This window comes from Staurois parvus, unplaced genomic scaffold, assembly GCF_062004578.1.
Source record: "Staurois parvus isolate SC_StPar_1 unplaced genomic scaffold, SC_StPar_1.0 ptg001133l, whole genome shotgun sequence".
Lineage (NCBI taxonomy): Eukaryota > Metazoa > Chordata > Amphibia > Anura > Ranidae > Staurois > Staurois parvus.
In genome coordinates, this window is record NW_028318929.1 from 4,069,574 (window position 1) to 4,094,892 (window position 25,319).

General features: G+C 42.6%; 1 protein-coding gene across 3 annotated transcripts in view; it reads right to left on the minus strand.

Moving 5' to 3' along the window:
- Window positions 1-25,319, minus strand: part of LOC149439365 (N-acetyllactosaminide alpha-1,3-galactosyltransferase-like) — a 104,728-nt gene that overhangs the window by 51,819 nt on the left and 27,590 nt on the right. For all 3 annotated transcript variants that reach the window (XM_089659149.1, XM_089659150.1, XM_089659148.1), the window contains one exon: window positions 347-455. In XM_089659149.1, the coding sequence (XP_089515275.1) occupies window positions 347-376 (30 nt within the window). In that variant the 5' untranslated portion in view covers window positions 377-455. The remainder of the gene's footprint in view (window positions 1-346; window positions 456-25,319) is intronic.

Below are 25,319 nucleotides of genomic sequence, written 5' to 3' on the forward strand. Positions count from 1 at the left end.
AAAAATCAGAACCCCCCTCCCCTTTCACAAACAGGCTCGGGAGATTCCCCTTTGCCAGAGAATCTCAAAAATTTCCAGCACTAGAAAGCTCCAAGCACAGTCCATCAAATTAAAGTGAAGTATGCAGTATTACGACTCATCCTTCCAACTTGTTCCAAGGATCTCTCCGAGCCTTTCCACCCACATTAAAAAAAACGTTAACTATGACTTTGTCTTTTTTTCTATTACCGCTCTCTGTAAATTATTTTCTCTACTAAGGAGAACTAGCATCTGCAGAGAAATCTTCGGGAAAACAACAAGCAGTTAACTTTTAGTGTACTGTAAGGGAAGTATGATTGCTACTCACCATGCTTTTCATTTGGGCAGCTGACTTCATCCACAAGGCATCTGCATGATTCTAAAACTGCTCAAAGCTCTGGATGGGTGTGGTGTCTCATGTCATAGGTGTCCACTCACTAGAATTATGCATTAAAGGGACAATACATTAGAGCTGCTATTACAGATTCAGTTATACTAATGTACTTTATATACATATCTCCAATGGTACAATATAAACAATCAATGAAAATATAAAAAAATATGAATACTTTATTCCACAAATTTCAAATATTTAAAAAAAACTTTAAAAACATATATTCAAGTTAGTCATCTGAAGTTCATATGGCCTTGAGATCAATTTGTAAAGGTCGATGCATTTCGAGGGACAACCCGTTTCACCAGAGCCTCGAATTTCTATATGTAAACGCCATAACAATATATACAAATAAATCATCATATAAATTACCAAAAATATTCAAATATACACAAACACATATCATTTTTATCCCAGGCTCAGGGGCGGGCTGACAACTCCTGAGGCCAGCAGGCAATAGGGGACCATGAGGCCCCTGTGTCCTTGCCCACACTCAAAGCACACCCAAAAAAGCCTATAAAAGGTACCAGGGGCATTTCATGGGGCCCCCTACTGACCCCGGGCCCTTGGGCAGTGCCCGAGTGCTCGAATGGTCAGTCCGCTCCTGCCCAGGCTGAATATATCTGCAGTCAAACCTTGAGGTTGCAAGATGGAAATCAGCTTTGGGGGATACCACTGGATACATATTGCAACAACTATAATTTTAAGTTAGGTGAATGAGTTAAAACTGTTGTATTTTATATTGGTTTATATGCAATGTCTACCCGATATGTGCCGATTTGCCAAACAAAAGAAATTTGTTTAAATAAAATGTTGATGTTTTAAATAATTGGTTTCTTTGTGTGCACTCCAAGGTTGCCTTCAAAATCCCACTAAATGTAAGATGTAGTTCTCTCTATTACCCCCGGTTCACATATATGCGGCCGTGCGGGCCGCAATTTGCGTGGACACGAGAGCCCATTCATTTGAATGGACTCCCGTGCCCCGGGACACGCAGGGAAGAAGTCCCTGCACTTCTTTGGAAACCGCAGCCCGCACGGGAACCTCAGTTCCCAGTGCAGTTGCGATTTCCAGTGTGGGTGGTTTGCCATTAGAATTATTGGCACCGCCCACGGGTCCACATTCTTCTGTGTGGGTGGTGCGGCTACACGGATTTTTGTGCGGATCCGCAGCGGCACCACCCGCTCATATGTGAACCAGGGGTCTTGGAAATAGGGATAATAGCAACCACACCCTAAGCTACAGTGAATGACTTTTTATTCAAACACATATCATGTATCCTTTGCAAGATATCATCATTGACAAATTTATATATCATCATACCTAGCCTGGATAAACAAAAGGATGAGATATAAAAAAGAGATCCAAAAGGAAGAAAAAGCATATATAAACCCATAATAATACATTCATGTAGAGCACCGCATTACGGATTTGGGTTGTTTAAAAGGTGCCGTCATCCTGATCCTGTCTTTACTATCTAAAAAGTCACAGACCATGTTTAGACCATAGCTCGGAACTTGGGAGAGACGGGAAAGGAGGACATCCTGTAGATCAAACCATGTAGGCAAAGGATACACCCCTGCCATGCCCCCTGTTACGATGATCATGAAGAATTATTATGTAGAAAAATGAATGGATAATTCCACAAGTGCCTTTTTTTACCACTACTAAAAAATAACAAATGTCATAATTCAGAGGTGAAAAAAGTTTACTGTTGTGTGGCTAGTCCAGGGAAAGTCAAAATCCTTCAAATGAAAAAAGAAAAGAAGGTGCTACATGAATTATGGCTAAAGCTTGTTGAGCCGAAACGCGTCAACCTTTGTACCTGTGATGTTTTTACTGTGGTCGATTTAATAAAACAAAGATTTTAGAGCAATGGCAGTAGTGTGGATTGATTTAATTTAAAGTCAAAATCCTCCCTTGTTCACTGTACTGCAAAGATTAAATGTGCATTTACATCCAAAGAACTAGGAAAGTAATTTTACTTGCCTGATCCTCTACTGCTGAAGGCTCCTCAGTGCTACTATGACTGTTCCCACAGCCTCTTCTCCCCTATGCTGTGGTGGTCCGATGCCCTCTGATGTCATCAAGACTGAGGTAAGGCCAATGGCTCTTTAATGGATGTGAGGATGCCAAGGAATAGTCCACAGCTGGAGCATAGGGGAGAGCCGTCTGCTGGGGTAGCAGAGGATCGGGCAACTAGAACTGCTTTTCCTGTCCATCCTGTGCATTTAACCTTTGCAGTACGGGGATAGCCCCACTGCAACAGAAGATTTTTACTATTGTTAAATTTTTGTCTGGGTCCAAAGCAGATTGAAATTTGTAAAGTTCAGCAGTGTGTGGCTGGCCCATACCTGATTAACAGGCTTTGATCAAAGCATGTGTGGGCAGAGCCCTGCATGGCTGCTTTGTTTTCTAATTTGATGGATAACATGGGGAAACTTCTCATACTATCCATCACAGGGAGAGGGAGGGTGGGGCGGCTGGCGTGGCTGCAGCTATGGGGCATGTTACATGTTTCACCCTAAAAAAGGGTGTAAGATATAAGATGTTCCAAAGGTGAACTTATACTTTAAAGGAGATCTGCAACTACAGGAAACGTTTGGTTGAGGTTACTGCTGCCAAAGGATGGTCAACCAGTTATTAAGTCCAAAGGTTCACATTCTTTTTCCTCCCTGCACTGTGAATATTTACATGTTATGTGCAATTAAACCATGGCAACATCTAATGTTTGTGTAGTATTATGTTCAGCAGACTGTGTTCTTCTATTGTTGTGACTTAGATGACGTTCAGAGCACATTTTATGCCCAATTCATACAAAACTCCACGTAATCCCAAGGGGTTCACATACTTTTTCTTGCAACTGTATGTAAACCAGGGCTTAATGTTGAAGGGTACAACACACAGCGACAGTTTAGTTGAGATTTCTCATCCTTTTTAACTCAAAAGAATCCCTTAAATAGTATTAAGGTCTCAGGAAACCCTTACTGAACCGAATTCATTGGGGTTCAATGGAAAATATGCTAACCTGTGGAGAAAAAGGCCTCTTACATTGGTAGTCAAAAGGAAGAATGACCCCCTTATAGCGGATGTCAGAATGCCACCCCTACAGACAGTTAAAAACATTGCTGGTGTCATACAGCTGGCCCTAGAACTATACATGCACACTCTGATGGGAGGTCCCATAGCAACCTGTGGAGGAACCCTAGAGCCCCACAGGACCCTGGTTTAGACAGTTAGATTTGAGCTGGTTGCTTGCTAAAACAAATAACAGCACTAAAACAGCTCTATAAAGACAAAAAAAAGAAGACCTGGCTCGCAAATGAGTCTAGTATGAACAAGCTCAGGTGGCCTCAACCCTACTAAACATCTTTGGGATGAGTTGGAATGCGATGGAGGTCCGAGTCTTCTTGGCAAACATCAGTACCTAACATCACAAATTCTCTATTGGCTTAATGGGAACAGACGCTCCAAAATCATGTGGAAAGCCTCCAAAGTAGGATAGAGGTTGATATAGCTACAAGGATGGTGGTGGTGGTGGGGCTCCATATTAATGTCCATGGTTTCAGAATTGAATATCCAACAAGCTCATATAGGTATGATAATCAGGTGCCCATAACATTGGGAGATCTAAGCAAGATATACATTTGTAAAGAATGCCAACAGAGAAGAGTACATGTTTTCTTGGGAGTGTGAATTAAGCATATGACAAAAAAAAGAACAATGTATAGTTTGCAATAGAAGGTGGTCAACTTTGTTAAATGCAGATAAGCGGTCCAAGAGAAAAAGTCACATTTGGTGCATTGAAATATAAAGGATGATTACATATTTTTCTTCAAAGTAGTTTGTTGCAAAAAAATGGTATTTGAGGTGGGAGAAGGGATCTGATTCATATGTGGCAAAGATTTAGCTTAGATTAAGAAGTGTAAAGAAGTTAGCATTACCAAGTCGTTTGCTTTTCTATGTTTAGAGTGTATATAAGGTAAAGTTTTTATTTTTATCCAAGAAGATCAGTGCCAAGATGAAATTTTTTGTTGATTAACCTTCAGGTACATGTGCAACTTCTAACAGGCACGTAAATGGACAGGTGCCAAGATAAGGTGTACCAAAACTATGAGATATAGAAGAGCTTTGCCAAGGAAAACCTTTGTTCAGATGATGTTCTTTCTACTGGGAAGTGGCTGAGTATGAAAAGCTTTATTATTCTCAACCAAGGTTCCTCAAGAGATTGCTAGGGGTTCTTTGAGCTGTGGCTAACTGACCTCCCATATGATGGCGCAGCACTACCTCCTCAGGAGTTGCTGAGTTTGTGGGTCCCCCAATAGTCCTTCACAGCCAGGCAACACACATTTTCTTCCACACTTGCACACGGGAGACAGTAAGTAGTCCTTGAGCTTGTTTCTTTTTTTTTTATTAAGGGGTACTGAACTTGGATGAGCTTGAATGGTGTATGGGATGCCCAAGAAAACATAAGGACACCTTCTTAGCAAATATGTACAAGTCCAAAAACAAAGAATTATCTTCTCTGAGAGCTCTCCAGCCCTCCTGGTGTACCACCTCAGACCCCAGATGAATTCTCGTCTTCACCCAGCTGCCTGAGGGAATCCCAGGGCAAGGGGACCCAGAATCTGCCATTTTCGTAAACCAGTCCCAGGTGAGGAGCTAGTTGGGTTTCCCACCTGACTGCCCAGGGGGTGTAGGATCACTCACTGTTCCTCTCCTGTAAACTACTTTGGTTGATGGCTGCTTCCAGGCCTTACGATAGGCTGACTCCATCCCTGCTTTCAAAGCTGTCCTCTCTCAGGGGATGTTTGAGGTAGAGAGATCCTCCTGTCCAGCACCTGCCTGTAGGTAGGCCCCTACATCAGCCCCCTCCCAGGCTCCCCATTCCAGGCTCTCACTCCATCTTCCACACGACACTGACTAACTCCTTATTGGCCAAAGTCCCTCAAGTATGTAGACCTGAGTTTCCCCCCCCTCCTGCTTCCCTCCTTCAGAATGTTTTCAGGGTTCTGGAGAGGTGGGAGGACTCCAGAAGCTCTGACCCTCATAACCTCCCCAGCCTGTCCTGAGGTAACCACACTACTCAGCCTCTGACTAAAAGCCTGTCTAGCTCCCCTAAGCTAAACGTGAGGAGCACTACAATGACATGTGCATAATCCTGGGGTCAACACCACTTGGGAGAGTGAGGGACAGGACGCTTATGGTCTCTTTAGCTTTCTGCAAAAGTGTCATTATGACCACTGCTGTAAGGGGGTGCACTCCTACCACTGACCATCAACGTGAGGGGCATTTTCCAAATTACCCCAAATGAATTGATTTTATCAGGGCTTCTTTCAGACCTGAAAAGTATTTCAATGGTTCCCCTGGGGCAAAAGGGTTGAGAAAAGCTGTTAAAAGAGGAGGAAATGGGGGATAAGTAAAAACTTGTAAACTTTCTAGTTTTACCAAAGATTACTGCCATGCACAGGTTAAAATGTAAATTAAAGGTTAATTTCCCACATCTGTGGCTTTTTAAATTGCAATTGGTGTCTGTATATAAATAGTCAATGAGTTTGTTAGCTCTCATGTGGATGCACTGAGCAGGATACTGAGATACCGAGGCATGGGAAGCAGAACAAAACTGTGTGAAGGTGTTGTTGGGCATGTTGTAACTGGGCTTTTCTGTGGTTGGCACAGTAAAGACTTCTTACTAGCGACTCAACCATGCAGCTCATTTTTGATCAAGTATCGTCCTATTGTGCTCCTTGAAATAACCACACTGTCTATTTCTGGGGCACGGCTTACACAGGTATGTGCATATTATAAATATATATGAGGTACTGTATATTGTATGGCCAACTTAAGGCTGAGTATGCAGATATGTGTATATACCATATATATATATATATATATATATATATATTAGGTACTGTATATTGTATGGTCAACTTAACAGTGCTGTCACAGCTATGAAGGTTCTCCTCATCCAACTCATGGATTAACTAGTAGAAGTTGGTCACTTTCAGATGGACTTGCTCTATTATACTGAAAACCATTCACTGCTCATCTAAGGACAACTGACTTGTAACAAACATGAAAGACGCTGTTTATATCAAACTGGAAAAACCAGTGTAAACAAGGGTGAGGACTTTCAGCACCATTTGTCACCCTTATACAGTTGCAAGAAAAAGTATGTGAACCCCTTGGGATTACGTGGAGTTTTGCATGAATTGGGCATAAAATGTGCTCTGAACATCATCTAAGTCACAACAATAGAAGAACACAGTCTGCTGAACATAATACTACACAAACATTAGATGTTGCCATGGTTTAATTGCACATAACATGTAAACATTCACAGTGCAGGGAGGAAAAAGTATGTGAGGCCCTAGCTTAATGACTTCTCCCAGAGCTAATTGGAGCCAGTAGTGAGCCAACCTTGACTCCAATCAGTGTGATGATATTGGATGTGTTGCTGACACCTGTCCTGCCCTTAAAAAACACACACCTGTTTTGGGTTTACTGGTTTCAAGAAGCACTGTCTGATGTGAACCATGCCTCGCAGAAAAGAGCTCTCAGAAGATCTACGATCAAGAATTATTGACTTGCATGAAGCTGGAAAGGGTTACAAAACTATCTCCAAAAGCCTTGATGTTCATGTGTCCACGGTAAGACAGACTGTCTACAAATGGAGAAAGTTTAGCACTGTTGCTACTCTCCCTAGGCGTGGTCATCCTGTAAAAATGACTGCAAGAGCACAGCGCAGAATGCTGCATGAGGTAAAGAAGAATCCCAGAGTGTCAGCTAAAGACCTACAGAAATCTCTGGCACATGCTAACATTTTTGTTGACACATCTACAATAAGGAAACATTAAACAAGAATGGAGTACATGGGAGGACACCACGGAGGAAACCATTGCTGTCCAAAAAGAATATTGCAGCACGTTTGAAGTTTGCAAAAGAGCACCTGGATGTTCCACAGCACTACTGGCAGAATATACTGTGGACAGATGAAACCAAGATTGAGTTGTTTGGGAAGAACACACAACACTATGTGTGGAGAAAAAAAGGCACAGCACACCAACATCAAAACCTCATCCCCACTGTGAAACATGGCGGAGGGAGCATCATGGTTTGGGGCTGCTTTGCTGCCTCAGGGCCTGGACGGATTGTTGTCATTGATGGGAAAATGAATTCCAGAGTTTATCAAGACATTTTGCAGGAAAACGTACAACCATCTGTCCGCCAACTGAAGCTCCGCAGAGGATGGGTGATGCAACAGGACAATGACCCAAAGCATACAAGTAATTCAACAAAACAATGGCTGCAACAGCACAGAATACGCCTTCTGGAGTGGCCCAGTCAGAGTCCTGACCTCAACCCCATTGAAATGCTGTGGCATGACCTTAAGAGAGCGATTCACACCAGACATCCCAAGAATATTGCTACACTGAAACAGTTTTGTGAAGAGGAGTGGTCCAAAATTACTTCAGATCGTTGTGCAGGTCTGATCTGCAACTACAGGAAACGTTTGGTTGAGGTTATTGCTGCCAAAGGAGGGTCAACCAGTTATTAAGTCCAAAGGTTCACATACTTTTTCCTCCCTGCACTGTGAATGTTTACATGTTATGTGCAATTAAACCATGGCAACATCTAATGTTTGTGTAGTATTAAGTTCAGCAGACTATGTTCTTCTATTGTTGTGACTTAGATGACGTTCAGAGCACATTTTATGCCCAATTCATGCAAAACTCCACGTAATCCCAAGGGGTTCACATACTTTTTCTTGCAACTGTACAATGCCATTGTTATACATCCACCCCAATGATTTAAAAATTTAACAAAAAATAACAATCGGCTGACTAACACCTGTCCCAGGCTTCACTACAACACAGGTGCTGGGTTATATAACTCCACAAATTTCTCACTTCTGGTTATGTTCTTGAACAATCAACTTCACATCAAATCACCTAACAAGGTAATCAGATTAAGCAATTAAAACAGTGATTTCACAAACATTTACACCTCTGGTCATGTTCTTGGACAAAACAAAAATATTTTCTGGTTTAATCTGTAATTAACCTGTTAGCCACAACTAGCCTAAATTAATTCTCTTTTCTATCATTGGCTATTTTTTTCTTAATATTTTTGCTGAAATGTAACTTTTCTTGCTGTGTGTATACTTTATATATTTTTTTTGCTCATATGTTTGTTGCAGGGATAAAAGATGTTTAACACCTTAAAGTCTAGCTATAAGTTTAATTTCAATGGTCCAATAAAACCCCCCTATTTCCATTACTAAGAAATGTAAGAAATTCGCCAGCTGTCATCGCAATATAAACTGTATGTTGCATTAGCTACATACGGTATACAGGGCTGTGTACTGGCAGTGGTACATGAACTTCCCGTTACGCTTCCAGAACAAAATTGAGTCAGACCGAGCGCTGCTCAGCCATATGGTTGAACTGGATGGACTTTTGTCTCTTTTCAGCCAGACTAACTATGCAATTCACAAGAAACTTTGCATTTTATAAATGAATACAAGGCTTCCTCTGACTGGCTGAGATGGAGAGGCAGGCAGATGACATCTTGCTCTCCACCTCAGCCAATCTGAGGAAGCCTTGTATTCATTCGGTGCTTCCTACAAATGGCTGAACAGCACTCAGCCTGATTTGATTTTGTTCCAGGATTGGGACGGGAAGTCCCCATACTGCTGCTGGAACACTGCACTGTATACTGTATGTGGCCAATGTGTAAGCAGGTTGAAATGCTGGTTAGTGAGAAGATGCTGCCCCAGCTCGGAATGAAACAGTTCACATGTTTCCCGCACTTTCTACTGAGCTCTGCCTCTCTCCTTGTGCTGATAACAAAGGGTGGGAGGACTCTGCCCAGTCAGCATGAGAGAAGACACTAACAACCCACAGCATGTATTCTCCAGCTGCTCACAGAGAAGAGAGAAGGGTGAGCAGTGCAAGCCTTCCTCTGTCACATCCACCATGTCGGGGAATTGCTGGAACCTGCAGTCCTCCCAGAAAAACACCTGTTCTGGAGATCTGCCACTGTGGACTCTGCTTTGTATGGACTCTTGCCTGTGCAGGTACACTGGGGGCAGCCACAAGCCTGAGATAGGGAAAGACTGTTGTAGTTCTTTTGGCTGTAATGCTGAAGTCATGTAAGTAAATTATTATTATTACAGGTACTTATATAGCACCATCAATGTACGCAGCGCTTTCCATATATATTGCACATCAGTCCCTAACCCTAAAGGGGCGTACAATCTAAGGTTCCTAACTTACATTCATGCATACACTAGGGCCAAATTAGACAGGATCCAGTTAACATACCCGCATGTCTTTGGAGTGTGGGAGGTAACCCACGCAGGCACAGGGAGAACATGCAAACTCTAAGCAGGTGGTGCCATGGCTGGGGAAACGAACCAATGACCCTAGTACTGCCAGGCGGAAGTGCTAACCATTTAGCCACTGTGCTGCCCCATTGAAACTTTTGTCATGCCAGGTCTGGGGTTACTTAAAATGGTGCATGGTGGTAATGGCGTATAGAGAAACAGGGCTGTAATGCACACACTGGGTGAAGTTTTGACATGCCATTGTTAGGGGCAACAAGCACAAGAGTAGGATGATATGACAGCCAGACAGCAGGAGAACGGTACCGGTAAGGGTGATGAGTCTCATGTATAGTGAGGGGAGCGGTTCACAGCCTACCTTGAGTGGCCAGTGCCCCAGCAACTGGGACTAGACCTGCATGGCAGAGACCTTAGGGACCCAGCCGAGTGGTACGGGAGAAAAAAATAATTCATTATGTGCACGCGTGGGGTCTGCGCAGGTTCTCAGTGGGACCCGTTCTGTCACTGGGAGATGGGTGGCAGAGTCAAGCTGGACTGGCGGAACAGGATACTACTATGTGGTGTCACCTCCACAATGTTGCATACTGAGCAGATTTATGTATCGTAGGTCCGGGAGGCACCTGTGTACAGTTTCAGGTTACGATATGAGGCCCCCTAGGTGTACTGCTTGCTTTTAAGTCAGGGTGACACCATTATGTTTGTAGTAGCAATTTTGGAAAACCAGGAAACTCTGGACATGGACCTTGAGGAAAACAAGTTATTTGTTAAAAACATCGCTGTATGACCCAGCCGGGCTCATGCCTGCAAAGCCAAGTGAGTTGTATTTACTTCTTACAAGCGTATATACCAATGATTATGTCACAATGCATATTTTACCTCTTTCACTTTCTACACATTCAAAAGACTTTCTAAACTCTGCAGAATATAGCCTTGAATTCCAGCTACAGATAAGGGTTCTAGCTATAGGCTGGTACACATTACTTTACAGGAAATAAGGGAGGGGGAAAGTGAGCTGAAAACCTTGCTTTGCAAGCAGATACTGTTAGAAATGTTAAAATTTAAAGGGGTAATATCTGGGTGCTGTCACATGTTGATGCCAAATTAAGACGGCCCTGCCCAGTCCCAGGCATTAGTGAGTGCATGCACCGGAGAGAGTGCGGAGGCAGGAGAATGTGAGACAGAACAAAAGGTCCCGTGTGCACCAGTGAGTCAGCCCTGTACACAAATGCTACACAAATTATATACAATGCTTTAATATTATGCCTTTACTAAAAGCGTGTCTAAACCCAAGAACAGGGGCGGACTGACAACTCATGGGCCCCCCGGGCAATAAGGGATCATGGGGCCCCTGTGTCCTTGCCCAAACTCAAAAAAGCCTATGAAAAAGGTACCAGGGGCATCTCATGGGGCCCCCTACTGACCCCGGGCCCTCGGGCAGTGCCCAAGTTTCCAAATGGTCAGTCCGCCCCTGCCCAAGAACAAATACTGATAGTATTGCAGCTTACCGCTTCTTAGGTGGCTGGAATAGGCCTTGTCTATATTTGGGGTTGGGTTGGCTGAATGGTACCCGGACATGTTTGTGCACATTCTGCGCCCACAGTGTTTTGTACAAAAATGATACCTTCTATTGTGTTCAGTAGGCAGTACCTCTGCTGAATATGAGCCATGCACGTGAGCGGGGCCACACTGCAACCGCCCTGCCATTGCAATGCACATGAATGCCGTTTTTTTAGGGTTAAAACAGGCACTGAGGAAGCAATATGTCGCCTCCTAGCTGCCTGTCAAACCCCTCTGAAAAGTGATTCACCACAAGTCACCTTTCAGAGGGGTGGTTAAGGCTGTTGCATTTATAAATTAGGCCTAAATTTTCTTTTTGCCGTTCCTTTATTTTAACCCCATAATCCTGCCATTAACACACTCCCTGTCCTAGGGTGACAGCCATACTAGGCTGCACTGTCACCCTAGGAAAGGGAATGTGATCAGACTACATAACTCTGTGTTAGGGCTTCTCCCTTCTTCATAACAGGGGGAGGTGTTTTGTAGTCCACAGAGATAGCAGGAAACAGTGCTAACTGATAACAGTCCAAAGAGCACAGAAAGTTATCAACTCACCAGATTTCTGGCTGGATGAACTACACTTGTCGAACAGATCTAATAAAATGCTTTCAATGGTGGATTTACCGGACCAAACGGGAGCAAATAAGAGAAATATATAGTTTGAGCTTACATACACATTATTGGTAAGCTGCCAGCTTGTTAGCTGTTTAAGTGCCTATAGATATATGGCACACTGCGATACCATTTAGGTGCCTTACGACTATGCTGCTTGCTACTGTAAGGCCCTGTTCACACTTGAGTGACGCTACTGCAACATGTTTTTGGGGACGTTTTTTGCTCATTTTTTTGAGTGGCATTATTCATTTAAATGGGTCTCACTTTGCCCCAAAAACACACTAAAGAAGTTCATGCACCACATTTTGGACATGAGCCAAGCACATTTTGTGTTGCACATTTTGGGCATGCCACAAAACGCGTGACCGTTACCCGCATTTGAGGTGCCATTAAGAAATAGGTGCATGGGGTTTGTTGTGCCATTAAGAATTTTGGCCATGCAACAAAACACACAACTGCTACCGGCGTTTGGGGTGTCATTAAAAAATACTGGTACCGCAAGCACATTTTGCGATTTAGCACATTTTTCACGCATTTGCAGAAAAACGGCAGAAACACTTGCTCATGCCCTCGTTTCTGCTACACCCAGATGTGAACAGTCCATCAAAATTAAAGGTGCTGCAACGCAATCTAAAGACTAACCTTGCAATGCCCCCCTCCAACATTCCAAGGGGTACATGCTTGTTTTGTCTATGGGGATTGGAATAGGCAGTAATACTTGCCTTATTTCTCGCTCCTCCAGCAGCCAGAGCACTGCCAGCAGGTAAACTCGCCCTTGGGTCCCTCACGTAGGATGCAGGACCAGTGGTCTTCTGCTCTGTTGCAGGACCTTTAAGCAAGAAGGTGTCACCTCCTAGGCATACCTGCTCTCAATTCATTAATTGCTATATATGTGCCAGTAGTTGGGAGCTCAAATAGTTTACAGTTAGGGACCACACTTCGCAGGGGTGCCTTGATCGGGCTTCATATTCATTTTATATATGTGTAGCACACCCTCGAAAGAGCCACAGGTGAATTAAGTCCTATTTCCACCCAAGAACATACACAGCCAGCCACACAGCATTTTCAGCATTCTTCCTCTGGCTCAAAGGATTTGAGGGTTTCTTTTTGTGTTTTTATTGGGGAACAATGAACTTGAATACGGATGGGGAGCATGGGATACCTCGGAACTGCAAAACAGTACAAGTTGAGGACTGCTCAACTTCTGGCTACAATTCATAAACTACTGCCTGCACTTGCAGAAACAATAGTCCCACTGGATCTCTAAGTTGACTGTGACCTGTACACCTTCCAGAATTTCAAAGCACCACACTGTTACACTGTGCAGCACTGGGGTCTTGTACTCACTCATCTACAGGATCATCAGTTGCCTCCTGCCAATATAACACCAGGCTCTTCCTAGTGAAAGAGGTGTAGACTCACACTTCCTCTGGACAACTTGGGCCCTCTTCCACGGCTTCTTATTGAACTATGAACTTTCTTGTGAAAAAACTGAATCTTTTGACTAGGAATTTTAAATAGGTTCCCCAGCTAAGCCCAGCTGAGACCTTGGTGTCTTCAGGCTGGCTTCCTCCCACACTTCTGTCCCACAGGGCATAGCCCCTGCCGATCAGGACCCAGGAACACTGCCCCTACTGCTCTAGCCTCAGACTATTTATGTGTCCTCTCACCACCTTCTGGGCACGCCTTCCCAGAGACTGGCTGGAGTTCCATAAATACTTAGGCTGAAGACTCTGTCTTTCCTCCCACTATGTTCTAGGATTCTCTGGAAGAAGGGGGGAAGTAACAGAGCAGCAGACTGTGAAACTTTTAACAGCCCTAAGCAACCCACCCCTGTTTTTCTGATTACAGTGGAGTTAACTAATTTTACCTAGCAGTCTACTCCAAATTAGGAGGGTGCAACATAAGTAAAAAAATCCATTTTTAATCTATAATGTTAAGACAATTTAAAGCTGAATTCCAAAATAAACAAATATTGTCCAAATTTCAGAGTCATATATACTTTTTGATTTTTGGTGTGCTTTGACTATTTATTTAAGATCAGTGCAGTGATCCAGCTAGTTTTTGCCTTGGTGCAGGAGCTTCCTGTAATAAAGACCGGTCACTGCTTCCCCCTCTTCTTGTGCAGGGAGAGTTACATAGTTACATAGTTGGTCTGGCTGAAAAAAGACAAAAGTCCATCCAGTTCAACCATTACAAAAAAAAAAGTTTTAATCCTATACCCGCAGGTGATCCAGAGGAAGGCAAAAAACCCAGCAAAGCATGATCCAATTTGCTCCTGCAGGGGAAAAAATTCCTTCCTGATCCCCCGAGAGGCAATTGGATATTCCCTGGATCAGCTTTACCTATAAAAGTTAGTATCCAGTTATATTCTGTGTATCTAAGAAAGAATCCAGGACTTTTTTAAAGCAATCCACTGAGCTGGCCAGAACCAACTCTTCAAGCTCTGGCCTTATGTATTATACATGGTGATCATATCCCCCCTTATGTATTATACATGGAGATCATATCCCCCCCTTATGTATTATACATGGTGATCATATCCCCCCTTATGTATTATACATGGAGATCATATCCCCCCTTATGTATTATACATGGTGATCATATCCCCCCTTATGTATTATACATGGAGATCATATCCCCCCTTATGTATTATACATGGAGATCATACCCCCCCTTATGTATTATACATGGTAATCATATCCCCCCTTATGTATTATACATGGAGATCATATCCCCCTTATGTATTATACATGGCGATCATATCCCCCCCTTATGTATTATACATGGTGATCATATCCCCCCTTATGTATTATACATGGAGATCATATCCCCCCTTATGTATTATACATGGAGATCATATCCCCCCTTATGTATTATACATGGAGATCATACCCCCCCTTATGTATTATACATGGTGATCATATCCCCCCTTATGTATTATACATGGAGATCATATCCCCCTTATGTATTATACATGGAGATCATATCCCCCCTTATGTATTATACATGGTGATCATATCCCCCCTTATGTATTATACATGGTGATCATATCCCCCCTTATGTATTATACATGGAGATCATATCCCCCCTTATGTATTATACATGGAGATCATATCCCCCTTATGTATTATACATGGTGATCATACCCCCCCTTATGTATTATACATGGAGATCATATCCCCCTTATGTATTATACATGGTGATCATACCCCCCCTTATGTATTATACATGGAGATCATATCCCCCTTATGTATTATACATGGAGATCATACCCCCCCTTATGTATTATACATGGAGATCATATCCCCCCTTATGTATTATACATGGAGATCATATCCCCCCTTACGTATTATACAAGGTGATCATATCCCCCCTTATGTATTATACATGGAGATCATATCCCCCCTTATGTATTATACATGGTGATCATATCCCCCTTATGTATTATACATGAAGATCATATCCCCCTTATGTATTATACATGGAGATCATATCCCCCCTTATGTATTATACATGGTGATCATATCCCCCCTTATGTATTATACATGGAGATCATATCCCCCCTTATGTATTATACATGGTGATCATATCCCCCCTTATGTATTATACATGGAGATCATATCCCCCCTTATGTATTATACATGGTGATTATGTCCCCCCTTATGTATTATACATGGTGATCATATCCCCCCCTTATGTATTATACATGGTGATCATATCCCCCCTTATGTATTATACATGGTGATCATATCCCCCCTTATGTATTATACATGAAGATCATATCCTCCTTATGTATTATACATGGAGATCATACCCCCCCCCCTTATGTATTATACATGGAGATCATAGCCCCCCTTATGTATTATACATGGTGATCATATCCCCCCTTATGTATTATACATGGAGATCATATCCCCTCTTATGTATTATACATGGAGATCATATCCCCCCTTTTGTATTATACATGGAGATCATATCCCCCTTATGTCTTATACATGGTGATCATATCCCCCCTTATGTATTATACATGGAGATCATATCCCCCCTTATGTATTATACATGTTGATCATATCCCCCCTTATGTATTATACATGGTGATCATATCCCCCCTTATGTATTATACATGGAGATCATATCCCCCCTTATGTATTATACATGGAGATCATATCCCCCTTATGTATTATACATGGAGATCATATCCCCCCTTATGTATTATACATGGAGATCATATCCCCCCTTAATCTCCTCTTCTCAAGAGAGAATACATTCAGTTCCTCTAATCTTTCCTCATAGCTGATCTCCTCCATGCCTCTTATCAGTTTGGTTGCCCTTTTCTGTACTTTTTCCAGTTCCCCAATGTTCTTTTCTGAATTGGTGCCCAAAACTGAACTGCATATTCCAGATGAGGTGTTATTAATGAGTGGTCTTTACCCTTCTGTAGTTTTCTGCAGGCAGCCTGTAGTGGATGGGTCCTGCTGTGCCTCTCCCACGTCTCTGCTCTCTGCACAGACTATGTACAATAATGATATCACTGCAATTTTTATACAATAATAACTGGGTTTGCAAAGGTGGTTGGTACACACAAAGTAAATTTCTATCCTTTGTGACTACTGAGAAATATATTTAAATACATTTTTTTGTGCCTGGACTTTAAACAGACTTTTTGCGCTAACTAGCTAAAGTATAGAGGAAGTGGAGCAGGAACGCTGATGGATTTAGAGAGGAGAAGTTGGTTTGTTATAAACAAAGGAAAAATTCTGTTAAGTGCTGGAAAAAGGAAAGAACTTAAGTGAGGTAATCAGAATGAAGTTGTCGTGACTACAGAGCTGGATCTGGAATGTCAGATCTGGGGGTACAGAAATAAAAAATTCAGGGGGTATAATGTCATAGAATCACTGACAAACTATTATATAATGTGCCAAAGATGCAGGGAACCAGTATTCCCTAAATAACTGAAAAACTAAAAACCTTGGGAGTCTTTCCAATACATAGAGCAGGAGGCAAATTGGATCATGCTTTGCTCTGTTTTTTTGCCTTCCTCTGGATCAACTGTGGGTATAGGATCATAACTTTTTTTTTTTTTTCTATGGTTGAACTGGATGGACTTTTGTCTTTTTTTCAGCCAGACTAACTATGTGACTAACTATGTAGAGCTCACCAGCTTCATCTTTATAAGATGCTATCCTAATAGCCTAAAGCACATACAGAATATATACTTCTCAGTGATGGAACACTAGTAGTTATTTCAAGGACTACCATTGCTTTAGCTCATTTCAATTTATTTAATACAACCAATCCATAGGAGAATAAATAGCTGATAAATGGTTAATTAACAGTCATCCTTACCTTCCACTATTAAGAATTTTTTTTTTTATAAAAGCAGCCGTGCAGGACCAGAACATACTCCAACTCCTAAACCCATTAAACAGACCATACATTACGTAGATTGTACAAGTGGTGCAAGTCTTCCACCACTTCTCATAATCATGTGACGGCATTTGAGACACTACAAGGGTCTATGGCTAGCACCACTTGATACTCTGCACAGTTTAAATAAATAGGTGAATGTAAAGCGCGTTGCACTCTGTCGTTTCTTAACCACTTGCCTACCGTGGCAAATTTGCTAATACAGGTGAAACGTGAAAAATTTGAATATCGTGCAAAAGTCATTTATTTCAGTAATGCAACTTAAAAGGTGAAACTGATATATGAGATAGACTCATTACATGCAAAGCAAGATAGTTCAAGCCATGATTTGTCATAATTGTGATGATTATGGCTTACAGCTCATGAAAACCCCAAATCCACAATCTCAGAAAATTAGAATATTACATGCAATCAATAAAACAAGGATTGTACATAGAACAATATCAGACCTCTGAAAAGTAGAAGCATGCATATGAACTCAGTACTTGGTTTGGGCCCCTTTTGCAGCAATTACTGCCTCAATGCGGCGTGGCATGGAAGCTATCAGCCTGTGGCACTGCTGAGGTGTTATGGAAGACCAGGATGCTTCAATAGCGGCCTTCAGCTCTTCTGCATTGTTCGGTCTCATATCTCTCATCTTTCTCTTGGCAATGCCCCATAGATTCTCTATGGGGTTCAGGTCCGGCGAGTTTGCTGGCCAATCAAGCACAGTAATCCCACGGTCATTGAACCAAGTTTTGGTGCTTTTGGCAGTGTGGGCAGGTGCCAAGTCCTACTGGAAAATGAAGTCAGCATCCCCATAAAGCTCGTCTGCGGAAGGAAGCATGAAGTGCTCTAAAATCTCCTGGTAGACGGCTGCGTTGACCCTGGACTTAATGAAGCACAGTGGACCAACACCAGCAGATGACATGGCTCCCCAAATCAACACAGACTGTGGAAACTTCACACTGGACTTCAAGCATCTTGCAGTGTGTGCCTCTCCATTCTTCCTCCATACTCTGGGTCCTTGGTTTCCAAATGAGATGCAAAAGTTGCTCTCATCAGAAAAGAGGACTTTGGACCACTGAGCAGCAGACCAGGTCTGTTTTTTTTTAGCCCAGGTAAGACGCTTCTGATGTTGTTTGTTGTTCAGGAGCGGCTTGACAAGAGGAATATGACATTTGAAGCCCATGTCCAGGATCCGTCTGTGTGTGGTGGCTCTTGATGCACTGACTCCAGCCTCAGTCCACTCCTTGTGTAAGTCCCCAACACTTTTGAATGGCCTTTTCCTGACAATCCTCTCCAGGCTGCGGTCATCCCTGCTGCTTGTGCACCTTTTTCTTCCACACTTTTCCCTTCCACATAACTTTCTATTAATGTGCTTTGATACAGCACTTTGGGAACATCCAACTTCTTTTGCAATAACCTTTTGAGGCTTTCCCTCCTTATGGAGGGTGTCAATGATGGTTTTCTGCACAACTGTCAGGTCAGCAGTCTTTCCCATAATTGTGATTCCTACTGAACCAGACTGAGAGACCATTTAAAGGCTCAGGAACCCTTTGCAGGTGTTATGGCTTAATTAGCTGATTAGAGTGGGACACTTTGAGCCGAGAATATTGCACCTTTTCACAATATTCTAATTTTCTGAGATTGTGGATTTGGGGTTTTCATGAGCTGTAAGCCATAATCATCACAATTATGACAAATCACGGCTTGAACTATCTTGCTTTGCATGTAATGAGTCTATCTCATATATTAGTTTCACCTTTTAAGCATTACTGAAATAAATGAACTTTTACAAGATATTCAAATTTTTTGAGCTTCACCTGTATCTTCATTTTTTGCTAGAAAATTACTTAGAACCCCAAATCATTATTTATTTTCTGAAAGCAGAGGCCCTAGAGAATAAAATGGTGGATGTTGCAATTTTTTTTTAAGTCATACAATATTTGCACAGTCGTCAAACAAAATTTTCAGGAAAAAATTCACTTAATGGAATTTTAGTTCAAACAAACACAATCTAATACCCAATTTTTGGTAAAAAAAAAAGATGATACTGCTTTGAGTAAATAAATATGAAACATATCAAGATTTTATATTGCACACGCCTGTGAAATGGTGAAAAACTATAGTACCTAAAATTGTTCCTAGGTGATGCTTTAAAAGCCTTTACAGGTTATCATTTTAGAGTTAATCATGAACTATGGCCCAAGAATTATTGCTCTATGACTTTCACAGCCATTCCTCACATCTGTGGCGCAATCACCGTTTACATATGCATGCCGAATGTAGGTGCATGTTTGCATTTGCACAAACACCCTTGTGATAGCTTTGGGTAGGTGACAAGAACTCTTTATGGAGACATCAGGGGTGTCTCCCCTGCCCTTCCCCTGGACTCCCCTCCCCTGATATTTCCCCTGCCCTTCAATGCAGCTAACCAAGTACAGAGTGTGCTTGGTTTAGATGCACCACTGGCCAAAACAGCTAGAAAACGACGGCTCTGAAACCAAAAGTGATTAAATCCTCATCGATTCTGGGATCATTCATCACAGAGATCGGGGAACAGATGTTCATCCATCTCCTCGCCTCAACTGCTTACCATGGTCCCTGGTAGAAAGTAGGCAGTGGTGGGAGGAGGGAGACCTTCGGAGAACTGTAAAACCACCTGAATCAATTTTACAGTTGATCACCGGCTGAATGAAACAGTATCAGGATCAGGGCTTCTGTTAAAAAGCACGGGACAGCGTACCTGACAGCCCCCCTTAAAAACCATCAGTTCTAATTTAAAAATTTAAGGTCCTGACCAATGCTGGGAAGGGTGTGATCTGTAGCTTTTTTAGGTAGCCTCATCTCCCAGGAGTTGCTTCACTTAATTTACATAGGACTCCCACATTGTCCCCCTATTGCTTGGTTTAATAGCTAATTGGGAGCAGATTTTAGTCCCCTTAAAGCCTGTTGTTCCTCCTTGGACCAAGCCTAAAGTTGGCCATACATGGATCAAAATTCGGCTAATTCAACAGGAACTGTCCGAATTTCGATCCATGTATGGCCATTCAATTCAATCGACTTCTCATGAAAAAGACTGTTGGAAGATTTCAGTTCGAAACAGTAGGCTGCAGCGCTGATCTGTGTATTCTGATGGCAGGGAGGTGGAGGACTAAGATGAGGAAAACCCTGCAAGGGCATCTTTTGATCTAATCTTGAGGCCAGCCTTTCCTTCCCGGGGATTTGTTCCTCACTATCTGCCGCCATCTCTCCCAATTACTGTCTAGTAGGCCAACCAAACCCTCTATGGCGTTCTGTTCCTCATCTGTAGAAGAATACTCAACTTCACTCCCCAGATCAAATTCAGTACTTCTCTGTGCAAATTTCGCAGTAATACGTATCTAAGACAAGATGTAAATCTTTATAGATCACAAACTAGTCCATTCCTTCCACTGGGGAAAAAAAGACAAAGTAAACAAAATATGAAGATCTTTCAATTCAAAGTCAAAGATTAATCAGTTTATTTTCATCCTGCAACTAATGATTCTGTCTATTTATGGTGTAGGGTAAGGATGATTGTTTCTTTGGGGCAGTAATATTATATTTTAGGAGGATTACATATATACAAAGCGGGATAAAGCCCAATATTTTTAATACTTCTTTACGATAATAGCTTACAATTTGGGAATTTGCTTAATATGGCCATTGAGAATATGACTAATTACTTAGTTATGGAGTAATTAGGGGTGTGTAGGGGTGCAGTTCGGAGACACTGAAATTCAATAGAACTTTATATGTGCATTTATATATAATGATTTTGTTCCTTTAAAGTGTCATTTTCCTCCCCCCAAGATAGTATTTATTAGTAATTCTAACTCTAGTTCTCCCTAAGGAAGGGGACTTTGTCCCACAAAACCTTTTTGCAATATTTCCCTGTGGACATCTGGGATTGCTTTTATGTGTAAATAATGGCAAGATACAGTATGTTACTGCAGCTCTATTTGTCTGCCAAGTTTTGCGATTTTAATATATTTGTAATATTTGTATAAATTAAATGTAAACCTTTTTACATAAAGAGGGTGTGGAGACTCTTATGTAGTTTTTTTTCTGTTAGGGATTTGTGTTTTCAGTATCTGTATAATAGCGGTACCAGTAAATCCTGGTGAACACAGAGACTGAGGTTATGCGGTCTCCTCAATTTTTCAATTCCTTGCACTGATAATTGTTAAATAATTATTTATCAGCTATTTATACTTTTTTGGATTGGTTCTGTTAAATAAATTGAAATGAGCTAATGCCATGGAAGTCTTTGCATTAACCGCTAGTGTTCTATCACTGTCTATGGTGACAGTTTATAAGACCAGTATTCCTCGTTCACTAGACATACTTCTGTACCATGCATCATGACCTGAAATAAACTTCCAGGTAGTACAAGGGGCAGTGCTGGAGTGAACACGTCTTTGCGGATGCCACAAAAAGCACATCTATTAGGCTGTCATTAGAACTTGTGCTTCCTGATATCAGGCCTCACTATTGGAGGTCCCCCGTACATCAGGAGTTGTCACTAGAGTCTCCCTTATATGAAAAGTTCCCATAAGAGTGCCCCCTTACATCAAATGTTCCCATCAGAGTGCCCCATACCTTTTGGCACCAGGCAAAGGGTGGGAGCTAGAAGGCAGAGGAGGTTGCAAATCTGGATAGAGGAAGTTCCACTTCCACCCCTTGTGAATGTTGGGGGGCAGTTAACACATACGCTGTACAGTATTGCAAAAATATTGTGACACCCCTCTAAATCATTGGTTTCAGGTGTTCTAATCACCTCCATGGTCACAGGTGTATAAAATCAAGCACCTAGGCATGCTTCTACAAACATTTGCAAAAGAATGGGTCTGCAGAGTCAAAATTCTTGTGGCTTTCAGAATAGCACAACAACAGTGCGTAGAGAGCTTCATGGAATGGATTTCCATGGCTGAACAACTGCATCCAAGTCTTACATCACCAAGTGCAATGCAAAGGGTCGGATGCAGTGGTGTAAAGCATGCCGCCACTGGACTCTAGCGCAGTGGAGATGTGTTCTCTGGAGTGACGAATAACACTTTTCTGGCTGGCAATACGCTTGATGTGTCTGGGTTTGGGCATTGCCAGGAGAACGGTACTTGCCTGACTGCATTGTGCCAAGTGTAAAGTTTGGTGGAGGGGAGATTATGGTGTGGGGTTGTTTTTCAGGGGTTGGGCTTGGCCCCTTAGTTCCAGTGAAGGGAACTCTTAAGGCATCAGCATACCAAGACATTTTGGACAATTTCATGCTCTCAACTTTGTGGGAACAGTTTGGGGATGGCCTCTTCCTGTTCCAACATGACTGCGCACCAGTGCACAAAGCAAGGTCCACAAAGACATTGATAAGCGAGTTTGTGGTGGAGGAGCTTGACTGGCCTGCACAGAGTTCTGAACTCAACCGGATAGAACACCTTTGGGATGAATTAGAGAGGAGACTGCAAGCAAGGCCTTTTCGTCCAACATCAGTGCCCGACCTCACAAATGTACTTCTGGAAGAATGGTCAAACCTTCCCATAGACACCCTCCTAAACCTTGTGGACGGCTTTCCCAGAAGAGTTGAAGCTGTTATAGCTGCAAAGGGCGGGGCCAACTCAATATTGAACCCTACGGACTAAGACGGGGATGCCATTAAAGTTCATGTACATGTAAAGGCAGGCATCCCAGAACTTTTGGCAATATAGTGTACAATGCCATTAGTTTTTAGGATGATGGCTGTCATAGCGAACAACCACTGCAGAGAAGGGAGGGAAATCAGAGACTAACCCAGTGGACGCACACTCTTCTCAGAGACCTGGAGGGGGGAGGTGACTAAAATCTGTGGGGCACATCCCTAGATCCGGTCCTGATTGATAAAAATACAAGATTCCTTTGGTTGTATTAGAGGCACTCAACCTGACTTTCTTCAGACAGGAAGTCACCTGTACTCCTCCAGAACACAGAGCTTGTATACTGTATATACAGTCATGGCCAAAAATATTGGCACCCCTGGATTTCTGTCACATAATGCCCCACTTCACTGGTTAACCCTTTTGACTATGTTTCTGCATACTTTCTCATGAAAGAGAGGCTAAGATAAAATTTCTGTAATATTGCGGAATATTGTGGAAATATGAAAACTGGTGGGTTTGGAAGGAGGAAATTGTGATGTGAAAAGTTAGACCAGCCTTTCTCAATCTTTTTACCCTAGAGGAACCCACAAAATAATTTTCAGGTCTTGGAGAACTCTTCAGTACAACGTCGACTTCAGTAAAACAAGCCTGTCTTTTTTTCTTCGTACAATTACTGCCTGGTGCTGTAGTTGGCAACAGTAAATATTGTATTCTGACAGCTAGGAAACCTCCTACTGTCAGAATATAATAGAGCAGTGGGAGGGATTCCGTTTGACGAATCAGCTCCAATGAGGACATCGCTGGACCCCCAGGACAGGTAAATGCCTTTGAGTATTTGTAGCTCCTGACTTTTAATTTTTTCGGGGGGAAGCCCAGAGCTCCACTTTAATATATTTATATATATATATATTGTGGCAGTGCAAGGCTGTGCCACTGTGTGATTATGCAGTTTAGGCCAGACTTTGGAGGAAACAAGCACATTAATAAGTCAAGTGTGTGTTTCCTTCATATTGGAGCTGGGATCAGAGCTCAGGCCCCAACCCTCCCAAGGAGGTCAGTGTTTGGAGGGACCGTGAGAGGTCTTTCTGCGCACCGACCTGTCCAGGACAGTTTGAGGCCCGAGCCTCTATGTTTGGAAGACAGTCCATGAGGGACAGAGCAGCTGGGATGCTGCAGAAATTACACAGAGCTGAGATACAGTGGTTGGTGCACAAGCCCTGGAGGGATTTGATGGTCAGGAGGACCAACAATGCTAAGCTGTGCTTCAAAGCTGCATAAAGGGCCACTAGGATGAATACTGTTTGTTTGATGGTGAGAACCCCCTGTGTGGGAAACCTTTTTTGTGAACTTTCATTTCTTTTAAATAAAAGTGGGGAGGAAAATCCCTTAAAAGTACTTCTGTTGTGGAGTAACCTCACTGTTTGGGTGCTATTTATGAGCTAAATCACTCAAAATTATCAATAAAATAAATTATGTACACACTATATTGGGACGCTTTACAGGCACATGAACTTTAATGACATCCCAGTCTCAGTCTGTAGGGTTTAATAATGAGTTGCCACACCCTTTGCAGCTATAACAGCTTCAATTCTTCTGGGAAGGCCGTCCACAAGGTTTAGGAGTGTCTATGGGAATGTTTCACCATTCTTCCAGAAGCACATTTGTCAGGTCAGGCACTGATGCCGGATGAGAAGGCCTGGCTCGCAGTCTCCGCTCTCATTCATCCCAAAAGGGTTCTATCTGGTTGTGGTCAGGATTCTGTGCAGGCCAGACAAGTTCCTCCATCCCAAACTCACTCATCCATGTCTTTATGGACCTTGCTTTGTGCACAGGTGTGCAGTCATGTTGGAACAGGAAGGGGCCATCCCCAAACTGTCCCCACAAAGGGACCAAGCCCAACCCCTGAAAAACAACCCCTCACCATAATCTCCCCTCCACCAAACTTGGCACAATGCAGTCAGGCAAGTATCATTTTCCTGGCAACTGCCAAACTCAGACATGTCCATCGGATTGCCAGACAGAGAAGCGTGATTCGTCACTCCAGAGAACATTTCTCCACTGCTCTAGAGTCCAGTGGTGGTGTGCTTTACACCACTGCATCTGACGGTTTGCACTTGGTGATGTAAGGCTTGGATGCAGCTGCTCGGCCATGGAAACCCATTCCATGAAGCTCTCTGCGCACTGTTGTTATGCTAATCTGAAGTTTGGAGGTCTTTAGCTATGGCATCTTTTTTGCGTCAGCATGCGCTGACCCCGCTCATTTTACGTGGCCTACCACTTGGTGGCTGAGTTGCTGTTGTTCCCAGTTTCTTCCACTTTGTTATAATAC